We start from the raw sequence: 15,661 nt of genomic DNA, 5'->3' as shown, positions 1-15,661 counted from the left end.
TTGGATACTACGGATACCTTTAACAGTGTCTAAACCAGAGTGGTCAAAATGTTCGGTACCGTCAGAATCACAAAGTGAATATTTCTCCATGGGAGACGTAACCTCTGCTTTTGTCAAATGCTGATTTCAGGGTTTTGCATTCTACTACTGGCATGAATTATCTGCAGAGGACCCAAGGGCAGAACAAAAAAAACAGATTCAAACAAAAAAAATGACCATTTATTTGGGTAAACAAAGTAGTACACTTTACAAAAAAGCAAAAAAATCAAAAATGAAAATCTTCCCATCACTGAACAGAACAAAGCATATGGACCATCTGTACTACAACTATGGAAATAAAGCATAGGCTGTGTACAATAATACACCGCTCACAAAAATGAAAGGAACACTTTTTAATCAGAGTATAGCATCAAGTCAGTTAAACTCCTGGGATCTTGGTTAGTTAGGTTGCAGATGGGGTTGTTAGTCAGTTTCAGCTGATTTGGTGAAATTAACAACAGGGTCAGTAGAGGAGCTAGGCTAGAGAATCTTTTCCCCTCGTAGTCTTTTATCTGACTGTTTTTCACTTGTTTTGCATTTGGCCAGGTTCTGTGTCACTACTGGTAACATGAAGCCATACCTGGACCCTACAGAGGTTGCACTGGCAATCCAATTCCAGATGGCTTGGTGTGTCTCCTAGTCCGGTGTCAATGCATGGAGGAGATTCCAGGAGACAGAAAGTTACCCCAGATGCTACCCAGTTACTAATCAGCAGGACCAGTATCTGCTCCTTTGTGGAACTGCCAGCGCTGCAAAATGACCTCCAGCAGGCCACTGGCATGAATGTCTTTCTCTAAACAATTAGAGACAGGTTTCATGGTGGTGGCCTGAGGGTCTGATATCCTGTAGTGGGACCCGTGTTCACTGCCTGGCACCATGGAGCTCAGTTGTCATTTGCCATAGAATAGCAGAGCTGACTGGCGCCTGGTGCTCTGTGCTTTTTGCAGATGAGAACACATTCCAACCATGAATACATGTGACCGATATGAAAGAGTCTGCAGAACTTGTGGAAAACATTTTGCTGCTGTTACATTCAGCTTGACAAGTTTGGTGGTGAAGGGATGTGCAGACCTTTTCCGGCTAGGCAATGGCACCCTGACTGTCATGAGGTGAAGGGTTTAAAATCCTTGGACCCACTGTCAGACCTGGTGCAGTGGGTCTTGGGTTCCTTCTGGTGCACGGCATTGCCCAGAGTATGCAGGCAGTTCTTGAAGGATCTGGAACTGATCTAGGAACTGATACTACTTACTGGTTCCCAAGCTTGTCTGAACTAAATCCATTAGAACACCTCTGGGATATTATGTCTCGGTCCATCTGATGCTGCCAGGTTGCCCCTCAGATTGTCCAGATCTGGAAGGAGTTCCCCAAGTACACCATACACCACAAACTAAACACACTCTCACTCACTGAAGCACAATTTGCACAATAATTAGATGCAGAACATTGACCACAGATGCCAAAAGTTGAAGCGATAGAAGCCAGAACCCACAAAAACAGAGAGAGACTTAAATTCAACACTAATATGTAGAAACAATATGTGAGACATGTCTGCTTTATATTTTGGTAATCATTGTAATATTGTGAAACAACCACTTGAGATTAAAGGTCCAAGTTCCAGTTCCTGCACCAGTTGTTTTCAATTTTTTTGATGTGGTGTGCTCTGAATGCCCAGTATTTTCTTCATTTGATTGCATGCATGATCAGATAAAACGATGTGGTTTGAAGCACATCAAAACACAGCTGTTTTGATGTGTTTGTGAGATTTTGCAAGAGTGTTTTTGTAAATGTAGGGTGGAAACTTTCAAGAGAAGCAATGGGCTGTGACCTGCCCAGCCTGTCCAGTCCTAAATGGATGGATTCAAAAAACGTTTCTTAGCAATTGCTGAAAATTGTAAATGACTGTTTTCAAACTCAATTTAGCTGGGGCATGGTGCATATTCTGCAGTATGCCTTTGCAGACACCAGGTGGCAAACAAGACAACACAATGAGTTTTTAGGGCTTCTTGCATGGTTCTGGGTTTTCAGTAAGTAGTCTCTGAAATGCTCATACATTGGACGTGGTGTAAATTGTCTGTAAGTGTGTGTCTGAATTTGTACACCCTATAAAAAGCACAAAAGAATTGTTTATGTTATAACCGTACTACTTTTTCTTACTTAGTCGGCTAAGAAAAGTTCGTAATAATTTTATTTTTTGATTTTAAGTGACACCCTCTAAGGCAGAGGTGTCAAACATAAGGTCTGGGAGTCCAAAGTTGGCCCGCAAAGACTCTAGTCTAGCCCACTGGATGGCTTTTCCAAAAATGTGATAAAGTGCATAAAATTTCAGACTTATTGCTGTATTTCCACAAGTTTTACAGCTGGTTCTACTGATAAAGATTACCATCACTACCATTGCCATTCATGTTGTCTGTACCTCAGACAACTGGACTTAGCACTATAAGCTTTATTTATTTCCTTGTTTTTAGCATTTTGCCTAATCGTACAGCCCATCCAAGAAGCAGATGTGGATTGTCAGGTGATCATACAGGTATATACTTAGAAACAAAGGGTGCAAAACCAAGAGTGCTAACTCCTTATTGTTCCATCTAATATCTCATCTCATTCAAATGTGGCTTCCAAAAAAACTGACAAAGAAAAAAACGAAGAAAAAAAAACGATCTATATACAATATATAGAAGTGTGAACCTAACATACTGAATCATTACCTGATGTGTCGGAATTTTATGTTTTCCTTTACATAACGATATTTCCATTACGAATAAATGCAGAAAAGTCACATATTTGTTAAGAAAACTTTACAAGAATTCAGGAAGTAAGTTAAAAGTTTCCCAGGGAAGTCCTCCAGATCCCCTCACTTAATGTGTCCTCCTCGAAAACCTCAAATTAAACCTACAAACTATTTAAGAAAACATGTTTCTCACTTTGTTTGTTTTTTTAAATGACACCACATGTCTTTTCAGTGTTGTGAAACAGATAGAGTTACATCCGGATTAAAAATGCTCTATTTGTCTTTTCTTTAATACGAGCCAGATGTTACCTCCAGCCCCGGCCTGCTGTCACTCACCCCGCCTTTGACCAATCACAGTGGGCATAAACTCCTCCTTCCCTCCCCGTGGAGTTTGCGGGGGCTCGGTGGAGAGGAGGAGTGAGTAAAGATCTCTTTCTGACTCCAGCTGTGCTTCTCTCCTGCTGCTCTCTCTCATAGCGCAGCGCTGCTCGATCACTCAGGCTGTGCAATGGAGAGATGGGCGATGCTGGCCGCGTGCGTGTTGCTGTGCTGCAGCTGCACTATGGTTACTGCCATCCAGAGGGCTGACATGTTTCCTTACGGCACTTTAAATGGAGATTCGGTGTTGAGAGAGGGCGACGATGAGACGTCCAAAGTGCTGTCCCTTCCCAGACCCTTGTACTTCTTCAACTCCCCTTTCTCCCAGCTATATGTAAGTACGACTTCATTACTATTCATTTGCACTCAGTCGAGGTTGTCTATTTTGTGAGCACCTAAAAAGATTCGCTGAAGTTCCCGCTTCACGTGTCTCAGGTGATATTTGCAGCTGTTGAATAATCTGCGCAGGAGAGTTGTGCTGCTGTTTCCCCTCTGCTAAATGGAGCGATTCATTCACGGCTGAATAAAAAAAAGAGATGGACAGCAGAGGAGATTGGGTTTATTATCATCTGTACTCTTTTTTTCATGAAGGACCAATGTTTGAATAGGATTTCAACAAACTGCGCTCCTAATATTTAAATCCAAATCTCTCAGCAACTTCACTTTTATATTCAGCAGATGTCAACAGATGCAAATAAATTAACTCTTTTTCTTTTACCATAACTGCTGTAGGAGCATCCGGTATAAGTAGAAGTGTTGCTCAGTCAAATGTACTTAATGCTTTAAAAGTAAAAGTAATTATTGCCCAGAGTGCCTCCTGTCAGAGCCTGCAAAGTAGCCATGCTGCAAAGTAGGAGTGAACCAATGGGTTCAAAGGAAAAAAGCCACTTAAAGCTTCTACTTAACTATTTTCTAACTGACTATTATTTGATAGCTTGCAGATCTGGGAAAATAACTCAAAATATAACCAAGAAATAAATGATGTTGTATTGTTCTTGTTTGAGATCAACAACGTTTCTTAGATCCAAAGAAAGTGGTAAACTGTTATTATCCTCACTTAAAACTTGAACTAAGTCTCAGCAATGCACTTCTACAACACCATGGGCTGGTATGTGATAAATAGAGATTATGTTGAACTGTGACTCATGCAAGCTATCCAAGGAGAATCAAAGATTTCAGGATAGATAGATAGATAGATAGATAGATAGATAGATAGATAGATAGATAGATAGATAGATAGATAGATAGATAGATAGATAGATAGATAGATAGATAGATAGATAGATAGATAGGTTTAAGTGGTAGCAACATTGCACTGATTAATACTGTCACATGTGAGAATGCTCATTATGCAACATGGCCACTTTAATAATCAGGAATACCAATATTAATGCTTTGATGTGTACATCACTTTAACACACAGCTGGGTGGGGCTTCTGTGCTCACAGTCAAAGGTTTGGGCTCTCAATGACCATATTAGGGATAGTCCCTCTGACTGATGTCATACAGAGCCAAGAGTAGAAAAAACTGATCTTTTGACTCACGGGGATCTATCTACAGCCTTGTAAAAATCTCCTTCTAAAATGTTGTGAAGTAGCATCAAATGGAAATATTGAATTGCTTGAGTACAGCTGTGGCTGCATGTGGTCAGAACTTTTCTAAATCTTGATCAGAAAAATTTGGGAGGGCACCCCGAGGTTGTTCCAGTGGTTTTTGAGGAAAATAGGGGTTCATTATGGAGTTCCACAGGGTTCAGTGCTAGGACCAATTCTGTTTACATTATACATGCTTCCCTTAGGCAGTATCATTAGAAGACATAGCATACATTTTCACTGCTATGCAGATGACACCCAGCTCTATCTGTCCATGAAGCCAGATAACACACACCAATTAGTTAAACTGCAGGAATGTCTTAAAGACATAAAGACCTGGATGGCCGCTAACTTTCTGCTTCTTAATTCAGATAAAACTGAGGTTATTGTACTCGGCCCTGAAAATCTTAGAAATATGGTATCTAATCAGATTCTTACTCTGGATGGCATTACCTTGGCCTCCAGTAACGCGGTGAGGAACCTTGGAGTCATTTTTGACCAGGACATGTCCTTCAACGCACATATTAAACAAATATGTAAGACTGCTTTCTTCCATTTGCGCAACATCTCTAAAATTAGAAATATCCTGTCTCAGAGTGACGCGGAAAAACTAGTTCATGCATTTATTACTTCCAGGCTGGACTACTGTAATTCATTATTATCAGGATGTCCAAAAAACTCACTGAAAAGCCTTCAGCTAATCCAAAATGCTGCAGCAAGAGTCCTGACAGGGACTAGAAAGAGAGAGCATATTTCTCCTGTTTTGGCTTCCCTTCATTGGCTTCCTGTTAAATCCAGAATTGAATTCAAAATCCTGCTCCTCACATACAAGGTCTTAAATAATCAGGCCCCATCTTATCTTAATGACCTTGTAGTACCATATCACCCTATTAGAGCGCTCCGCTCTCGCTCTGCAGGCCTACTTGTTGTTCCTAGAGTATTTAAAAGTAGAATGGGAGGGAGAGCCTTCAGTTTTCAGGCCCCTCTTCTGTGGAACCAGCTTCCAGTTTGGATTCGGGAGACAGACACTATCTCTACTTTTAAGATTAGGCTTAAAACTTTCCTTTTTTCTAAAGCATATAGTTAGGGCTGGACCAGGTGACCCTGAATCCTCCCTTTGTTATGCTGCAATAGATGTAGGCTGCCGGGGGATTCCCATGATGCATTGAGTTTTTCCTTTCCAGTCACCTTTCTCACTCACTATGTATTAATAGACCTCTCTGCATTGAATCATATCTGTTGTTAACCTCTGTCTCTCTTCCACAGCATGTCTTTATCCTGTCTTCCTTCTCTCACCCCAACCGGTCGCAGCAGATGGCCGCCCCTCCCTGAGCCTGGTTCTGCCGGAGGTTTCTTCCTGTTAAAAGGGAGTTTTTCCTTCCCACTGTCGCCAAAGTGCTTGCTCATAGGGGGTCATATGATTGTTGGGTTTTTCTCTGTATCTATGAAGCGCCTTGAGGCGACTTTTGTTGTGATTTGGCGCTATATAAATAAAATTGAATTGAATTGAATTATGTGGTTCCTGGAGTCCATGAAGGGGTTCTAGTGGTTTACAAGGGCGAATGGGATCATTAGGAGGTTTGTTGGGTTCGTGATAGTATTCCAAATATTCCAAACTAAAGCTTTCCCTCCCTTTAGGTGGCCACCAATGGGATCATATCAGCCCAGGACTTGCCAATGGAGAAGCAATACGTTGATGACGGATTCCCCACAGACTTCCCTGTGGTGGCTCCATTCCTGGCTGACATTGACACAAGCGGAGGGCGAGGACAGATTTACTACAGGGTGACTGAAATACCCAGTGTGCTCAACAGAGTCGCACAGGTGTGTAATGATTACAGTTTTAGTGTTGAAAACTCATAAGATGCTATAAAACACTAGAGAAAAAAATACCTGTTGAACTTTAATTAACTACAGATTTGGTTTGTCTCAATCCATCAGTTCAGTGTTTGTCTTTCATTCCCTTATTTCATGTGTCGTCCTTTCCCTTCCTCCCTCATTCGTTCATTCATCTCCTCGCCTAGGAAGTACACCGGGGGTTCCCAGATGCAAATTTCACACCCACACACGCTGTAGTGGCAACGTGGGAAAATGTCCCGGCATACGAAGAACAAACTCGACCCCCTAGCCCTCCAAACAAGGTAAGATGTTTTAAAGGAAGAGACACCAGTAGCTCCAGGGCCTCCCTGTATGGAGGAGTTCTGTTTTATCATCATGTAAACAGCCCACATACCCCACACTAGTATGTTTTGGTTCTTGTGTGACACTTAATCCCAAATTCCTGGCTGTTGTGCATGACTTGTAATCACCCTAAGGTTGGGGAGATTATTTGTAATCCCTCTTCCCCAAATTTGCCTCTTAACCTTTTTAAAGGGTCAAAGATCATCTTTAAGAGTCATCAAAGTGTCCCCCGCCCTCTTTATCCTCTCCAGTTCACACACCAGTAGACACAAACATGTATTGACCATTGTTGCCCTCCGCCACTAATGGTTTTCCTCGTGTTTCACTCTTTAAATCCTTTTTTGTCTTTCCGTTTTGTGTAATCTAGGATAATTGTGCCATTTTTTAAATGCTGTATTTGCCATTTAAAGTATTGGTCGCTGATAGTTCCTGTTTGCTGTGTAACCACGACCGTAATGACAGCTATCACTAAAGCATGATGATTCTCAGGAATGGTCAATATCAAATCAGTGGAGTCTAAGAATTCCTGCCTCTCGTGTGGGTGCAGAAGCAGTGCAGTCATAATGCAGCTCAGCAGTGACCCTTACATGAGACCTTTCCTGCCACCTACATGCTCATGTCTTTTAAAGTGTAACAAAGTGTAGTGACACTAGCAGGGTTTAAATTATGGTGTATCCGTCAGACATTTGTATCGGTTTTCTTTCATATTAATGTCAATATTAATACTTTCTAAAATCTTGTCCAAGCAAATGATTCAGAACTTAAAGAGCTGTATTAAGAAGAGTTAACAGGAGAAGCATTGGTTGCTTTGTTACAGTCCAACTTTGGGAGAGACTCCAAGTAAAGCCAGACCTACTATTGATCAAACAAACAGCTCCTTGATGTTCTTGGTGTGCAGAATTTGGGGTGAAGAGGAATAAAGGGAGTGGTAGGTTTAAGGAAAAACACCAGGGGATCTTTCTTTCTGTCAGCCCTCCTCGTCTCTGTTTGTTCTTTTTGTTGCTCTCACGGTCTGCTTTCTTTTGGGCTTGTTTCTTCCTCCTTGAATGTTTAAAAAATTATCATAGAGTAGTCTAATGGCTACTGCAACATTAACCCTCTTAACTGCTTTCTCTGGAACTGATCGGGATTTACAAGCCCCCAAGTGGACAAGGGCTTTTTCTCCGAGCCCCAAAATTGGAATTTTGTCTTAGCTCAGTTCTTGACAACATGCTAATTAGAGGATGGAGCGTACCTCCTAAAGTACAAGAAGTGACGTGTTTTGCTATTTAAGCGCTCCGTGCTGCTCATCAGATTGGAGCGCTCTCTTAGTTGCTTGAGTGGGTCTCTCTTTAGACTGATAGCATCTTCCTTTGAAGTGATTAGCCAGAGGTGCTGGGTGGTGTGTGTTGAGGGCAGATTGGTTTGTGTGTGACCTGAAGTGTGTGATTGTTGGGGTGGGTACTGGGGGGTGTTGGGATGCTGTTTCAGGGGGAGGGGGCAGAATGTGTGGCGTCTGGAGATGAAATAACAGGAAAACAGAAGACAGAGAATTCAAGCGAAAGAGTGAAGGCTCACACTTCTAATAAGCTGAGCTGTGTTTTCGATGAAATTAGCCTTAGAGATGCTATTATCAAAATTGGACAGAAATTGCTTGACTTAAAATACACACCCATACATCAACTAGCAGGGTGCTCTGTTAGCTAATTACCGCAGTCATTTCGCTAAAGACTGCTTTCAGTGTTTAGATCTTTTAAGAAGTGTTGACTTTACTTTGAGCGATTATCAGTAACACTAAGCAGCCCGAAGTTGGAAAAATATCTCATCCAAAGAAGCACTAGAGTTATCTTGATGTTAAAAGAGCAGGTTGACATTTCACACATACTCACTGTCTTGTCACGAATTAGATAAAAAAGATGACTATCTTAGCTTAACGCAGAGGCCAGATGAAAGGTAAACAGCTAGCCAGGCTCTGCAAGTTACAACAGCTACAGATTCACAAGCTAACTAATTGCATGTTATAACTTGCTTGTTCATCAAAGCAAAACTTGATAACTTCAGTTCCTTGTGTCCTACTGTCATGTTTCATAGCATAAAGGCAAACAATCAGAAACGCCTGTGTGTCCCTTGAAGTGAGCATTCTCTCTGAGGTGATAAGTGGAGGCAAACCGCAGGTTTATCAGTTCATCTGTCAGATGTCTCTATTTATATTTAATATTAATATATTGTAGGGGTGGGGAAAATGTTGTAATACCGTATAGTATTGCAGTACTTTGCTTGGGGGTATTATATCAATATAGGAACACCAAATATCAATATTTTATCAAATACATTTAAAAAACTCTGGGAATACTACAAGCAAAGTGGCTCATCTCATGCACCACCATCCTGAGATAACGTTAGCCAAGCAAACTTACATTAAATCATCTATATTAAAAAAAAAACAAAAAAACAACAACAAACATTCGACACTGGACACACTCTAATTCAGAGCAAGCTAAGTGCCCGGTCATGCGATTGAAAATAGGACAACAGTCTTTGGACAGACTGCAATTACTCTCAGAGAGAGTCAAAGTTTTGCACATAACTTCTGTCTAATGTATAAATGCAGCAAAAATTTTCTGGCACAACTTCATCTGCTTCCAAGGTGCATGGAGAGGATCAATGAGTTTTTATGAACTACACCTCCTTTTTTTTTATCAGTTAAATTACTCTCACATGAGTAATGTTTATTCAATTAATCTTATTATTTTAGCCAAAGAAGAAGTAACGTTTTAGACATCTCATCTTAAGTCTACAATTTAAGTCTAAATTTTAGAGATTTTACATTTTAGAGACATAATTTTTTTTTTAAACCTGTGTGTATATAGCATCCACCTTTTGCATTTCATGCATGTGTTATTTTCAGACATATGGGGGTTATGCAGAATTAATAGGCAAGTTGTATTTTTGAGGAATAATTTTATTATTGAACAACAACCATGTTCTCAATGAACCCAAAAAACTCATTAATATCAAAGCTGAATGTTTTTGGAAGTAGTTTTTAGTTAGTTTTTAGTTTTAGCTATTTTAGGGTGATATCTGTGTGTGCAGGTGACTATTACTGTGCATAATTATTAGGCAACTTAACAAAAAACAAATATATACCCATTTCAATTATTTATTTTTACCAGTGAAACCAATATAACATCTCCACATACACAAATATACATTTCTGACATTCAAAAACAAAACAAAAACAAATCAGCGACCAATATAGTCACCTTTCTTTGCAAGGACACTCAAAAGCCTGCCATCCATGGATTCTGTTAGTGTTTTGATCTGTTCACCATCAACATTGCATGCAGCAGCAACCACAGCCTCCCAGACACTGTTCAGAGAGGTGTACTGTTTTCCCTCCTTGTAAATCTAACATTTGATGATGGACCACAGGTTCTCAATGGGGTTCAGATCAGGTGAACAAGGTGGCCATGTCATTAGTTTTTCTTCTTTTATACCCTTTCTTGCCAGCCACGCTGTGGAGTACTTGGACGCGTGTGATGGAGCATTGTCCTGCATGAAAATCATGTTTTTCTTGAAGGATGCAGACTTCTTCCTGTACCACTGCTTGAAGAAGGTGTCTTCCAGAAACTGGCAGTAGGACTGGGAGTTGAGCTTGACTCCATCCTCAACCCGAAAAGGCCCCACAAGCTCATCTTTGATGATACCAGCCCAAACCAGTACTCCACCTCCACCTTGCTGCCGTCTGAGTCGGACTGGAGCTCTCTGCCCTTTACCAATCCAGCCACGGGCCCATCCATCTGGCCCATCAAGACTCACTCTCATTTCATCAGTCCATAAAACCTTAGAAAAACCAGTCTTGAGATATTTCTTGGCCCAGTCTTGACGTTTCAGCTTGTGTGTCTTGTTCAGTGGTGGTCGTCTTTCAGCCTTTCTTACCTTGGCCATGTCTCTGAGTATTGCACACCTTGTGCTTTTGGGCACTCCAGTGATGCTGCAGCTCTGAAATATGGCCAAACTGGTGGCAAGTGGCATCTTGGCAGCTGCACGCTTGACTTTTCTCAGTTCATGGGCAGTTATTTTGCGCCTTGGTTTTTCCACACGCTTCTTGCGACCCTGTTGACTATTTTGAATGAAACGCTTGATTGTTCGATGATCACGCTTCAGAAGCTTTGCAATTTTGAGACTGCTGCATCCCTCTGCAAGATATCTCACTATTTTTGACTTTTCTGAGCCTGTCAAGTCCTTCTTTTGACCCATTTTGCCAAAGGAAAGGACGTTGCCTAATACTTATGCACACCTGATATAGGGTGTTGATGTCATTAGACCACACCCCTTCTCATTACAGAGATGCACATCCCCTAATATGCTTAATTGGTAGTAGGCTTTCGAGCCTATACAGCTTGGAGTAAGACAACATGCATGAAGAGGATGATGTGGACAAAATACTCATTTGCCCAATAATTCTGCACTCCCTGTAGATGATGATCTCATTTTCATATTCCTACAGAACAGGTGGTTTGCTGACAGAAAATGTAATAGTTAAATGTGAATTTCTGTCTACGTAAACAGCTACAGATATGTCATTTTCAATGATTTATCCCTGTTAATTGCTGGATTATCAGAAACAGATTGCACATAATTGAGAACCTGACCCCATTTAATTGCAGACTGTCTGCAGACTGACTCCATCCTATGGCAACATTTGGCCAAGTTTATTGACAGCGTTGGTATGCTTGTCAATCTGAATTTGCAGCAAAAAATAAGTGAGGTAACTTTATCTTGTTATATAAGATAGATACTGACAAAGTTTAACTTTGAAGACATAATTTATGGTTAACAAAAGGTGATAAATCTTAATTTATATATTATTACAGTACTTAATATATTGCAAAATATTAAAAAATTGATTCTGTTTTTCACAGGTTTTGGAGTGCCTTAAACCTGTGCTCTTGCTAATGATTGGCATGAGGGGAATCATTTGGTCATAAAAACAAAATCTAGGTGTATAATAGAAGTCAGTAGCAAAATGATTCTCGGCTCCCCTGACCTATTATCTCATTACCTGATGAATTTATGATGATGTGATTGTCCAGTGTCCCTCTGTTTCTAAGCTAGATCCGTCTCTCACCCATACGGAGGATGGCAATAATGCTCAACAGCTGGACTTACAAACCAATAAGTGCCATCCATCATTTTGTATAGTTATATATGGTTTTACTCAGCTTCAGTTCAAGATGTAGTTCACAAGCATTATGTAGATCAACTCAGATAGTGCGTGATGCCATATGTAACATGACTGTCTTTCAAAGTGACAACACAGTCATTTCTTAGCAATCGTCCTGGCCTTTTAAGAGGAAACATGAAGAAGATTTGATCTTAGAATATATCTTTGCATGTTTTCTGGTTTTACAAATCTGTCCTCTGCATTTGCTATATGTGGAAAAAGAAAGGTATTGCCAGCTGAACTGTCTTGTTACTGTACCACAATAGGAGGTGCTGTTGCCATCGGTGTTATTTGTTATTTCTGGTGGCTCCTTGCAGTGACACAGGAGGCATCCCCCTGAAATATGTTCATCCCGGTCCAAAGCAGACTGACTGAACTTCAAGTTTTAGAAGATGTTACTCTGCTTTTACGCCCTGAGAAAGATTTTGCTTATTAGTGGACAAAAAGTAAGGGGAAAAATGAGTTTGCCTTAGTGTACTGCTCTGTGATGTCCAAAAAATGACTCATGATGACTTGGGACATCGCTTTAGTAATTATAAGTACACATTCATAGCTGTCTGGTTTGTAGTTACGTAATAGATTCATGTTCGCAAACCTTTGAGGATCTAAGAAAAGCAGCTATGGTTAACCACCATTTGCTCTTGATTTTAAAAAAAGCTTTTGAAAAGCTTTCAAAAGCCCCAAAGCTGGACAGATTTTTTTCAGCTATAAACAGCTGAAGGTAAAAAAAAAAAAAAAAAAGTCACAAAAAAATAAAATTAGTGTAGAGATTTTCATATGACAACAGTAAGATACTGACAGGAGTGTTGGGCTGTAGTCAGTATGTGTGTATGTGTGTGTGCCAGTTCCCACGCTGCAGGCAGTTCCGTTTGTAGCACTCTGGTGAGGCTGGCAACTGGGCTGCAGCTGCTGTCTGCCTCACTTTGCCTGCTTGGAGCTGTGCGGCCGACGAGATAAAACACCAGCAACTAACAAACAAGTGAAGTCCATTTATCCCGAACTCGTTTCCCTGGGATGTTCCAGGCAAAGCAGACTGGGTTCCAGCTTTAAATATCTGTGACATGATTCAGAACATCCGCTACAGTGTGTTGAGTCATTTATTTAAAAGCCAGATGAGACGGAAAATCAACGAAACTGTCTTCAGTTTAATTTATGTGAGGTAAAGTAGACTCAACTATCTCAAGGCAGTAAACCACACTACTAATAAATAAGTAAATAGTAAACAATCCCAAAGTAAGATAAACTATGTTGAGTAAACTGAGAGAGTCCTAAAATTAATTCTACACAACAGTTTGATATATGTTTGCGGCTGCTGTCGTTTATTCAAAGCCTTGTTAACGTAGTGTCAAGAAAAGAGTGTATATAAAAGATGGATACAGCCAGTGTGTTTACACAGCCCTGTGGATTCATGAATTCTAAGTTTGTAGTTTGGTAATCAGTCTTGACCATGCATGACCATATTTGTATGAGATGTTGTCATACACGTAGTTTAGTGTAATGTTGTATGGCATGCTAATTTTGGCAAGAAATATCCTAGAAAGCAAAGTTAACTTAGTGGAAAAACTGAGGAAGCAACTCACTAAAGTGATTTTTAGTACAACTGAATGCTGAAAGCGATGACATTTTAAAGTGGCCGTTTAACAACATTAAACATGAATAGATTTTGATAGGGTGAGTGATATGAATATTATCATATCAGATAGTTTTTAGAAATAGGGAAACAGTTTTTGTACCAGGCTGTAAGAAAATAAGTTAGGCGTTTGGATTGACTCCTTTTAGCTTCTTTTTCATTGCTACTTGGCATCAGCTAAGCAAACTTTTGCAAAAATAACTTCTTGGCTGTAAATAATTGGATCTATATTGCAGTATATGTAAAATGTTGTTTAGATTAGGGCTGATGAGGAATATTTCTTGCTTACATGATCTGTGTATACAGAATAAAGCTTATTAAATAGTATTATAGTATCAAGTCTGTATGCTAAGCAAAGCTAATCATAGCTAACTATCTAAGCTAGTTCTAGCTTCATATTTAGAGTGCAAACTTAAAAGTGATATCAATATTTTAATTTTAATTCTATTCCTTTAAAAGTAAAACACCAAAAGAAGGGAGATTGTTATGAATCATCATCATATGCAATCACATAAATCATTGGGCCACTCAAAATGCAACAAATGACACTTCATAGGCTGCCATTGAGAGACAAAAATGATGAAGAAAACAAAACTTGACACAGGTTTCAGTCTTCTTTCTCTTCTGTTTTGTCCTGTTTGTTGTACCTGGTCTCATTCCCTCTTCTTTTTACCTTCTCTGTCTCCTCAGTCCCGATTTGTCATAGCGAACAGCCGCCTCTCTCTGAGCCTGGTTCTGCAGGTGGTTGCTTAATGTTAAAGGGGAGTTCTTCCTTCCCACCATCGTGATCACCTGATATGTTGGGCGTATCTCTTGAATATTGTAGGCTTGTTTCCTTACAGTGCAGTAAAAATCACTTTGTGACAGCGGTTGTAGAGAACTGGTCCCATGATAATAAAACATAATTGACTTTAATGTGATTTATACACAGGTCTAAAAGGCAAGTTCATGTAAGTGCTTATCACCTTTCTAAATAAACTTCCGGTATTTTTCTTTAGAGGTGTTTTCAGACTCTCTCACCCCCTGCTGTGGAGCAGACAGGCCTAGCAGATGGATGATGTTACCACCTAAACCTTAAAACAGTCAGCATGGCCCCCAAAAGAAACATTTGTTGGTCCCAGAGACAATTAAACGTCTGTGCCTGCGTCTGCTTGCAGCAAAGAGTGTGAGGAAACGCTTTAAAAAGGTGTGACACAACGCCTGTAGGGAGTCTGAGTGTTGTATATGTGTGTGTGTGTGTGTGTGTGTGTGTGTGTGTGTGTGTGTGTGTGTGTGTGTGTGTGTGTGTGTGTGTGTGGGGAGCGGGGGACCTCTCACATGCATACTGAGCTACAGAGTCTAAACGTCTTTGATGTGTGTTGGCTGCAATTTGTTGTTCTCCAGCTGTGAGACTTCTTTACACACTTGGGGAGACAGACAAACACATGAGTACAAAGACAGAGACGGGATGGGGACCAGCACAGAGGACCTTACAGGACTGAGGCTACGTCCACACTAGCCTGGATAGATTTGAAAACGGTGTTTTCACAGAGTTGTGCATCCACATTGAAACGCCCGAAAACGCTTACATTCCAGTACTGCGCATGCGTGAAACGCAAGGAGATTCAACCTGCCTCATTTCTGTCTGCCGTTTATTTACTTTCCGGTTCTTTGAAACATCGCGGCAAAATGTTGAGGAAAAGTTTTTTAAATGGACTAACAATGACGTGGAGTTGCTGCTGTGAGTAACACAAAAGTACAAAGTTGCAAAAGCGAGTGAGAGTTAAAGAATTTGAAGAAAAGCTATCTGAAGCATGTACAAACTGATATTAATCTTTAATATCGCTGTCAAAATTGAGAGTAAACAAAACAACTGCTGTACAATGCCCTCCGCTATCTTAGTTTAATTGGTCACATGACTGCATCAT

At 40.3% G+C, this 15,661-nt stretch overlaps 1 protein-coding gene across 1 annotated transcript in view; it reads left to right on the top strand.

The window, feature by feature from the left end:
• The first annotated feature begins 3,202 nt into the window (after nucleotides 1-3,202).
• Nucleotides 3,203-15,661, top strand: part of nid2a (nidogen 2a (osteonidogen)) — a 51,346-nt gene continuing 38,887 nt past the window's right edge. The window contains exons 1-3 of the mRNA XM_026158608.1: nucleotides 3,203-3,479; nucleotides 6,376-6,561; nucleotides 6,762-6,878. Of these exons, the coding sequence (XP_026014393.1) occupies nucleotides 3,276-3,479; nucleotides 6,376-6,561; nucleotides 6,762-6,878 (507 nt within the window). The 5' untranslated portion in view covers nucleotides 3,203-3,275. The remainder of the gene's footprint in view (nucleotides 3,480-6,375; nucleotides 6,562-6,761; nucleotides 6,879-15,661) is intronic.

This window comes from Astatotilapia calliptera, chromosome 23 (assembly GCF_900246225.1).
Source record: "Astatotilapia calliptera chromosome 23, fAstCal1.2, whole genome shotgun sequence".
NCBI classification, from domain to species: Eukaryota; Metazoa; Chordata; class Actinopteri; order Cichliformes; family Cichlidae; genus Astatotilapia; species Astatotilapia calliptera.
This window is presented reverse-complemented; position numbering and strand designations above follow the sequence as displayed.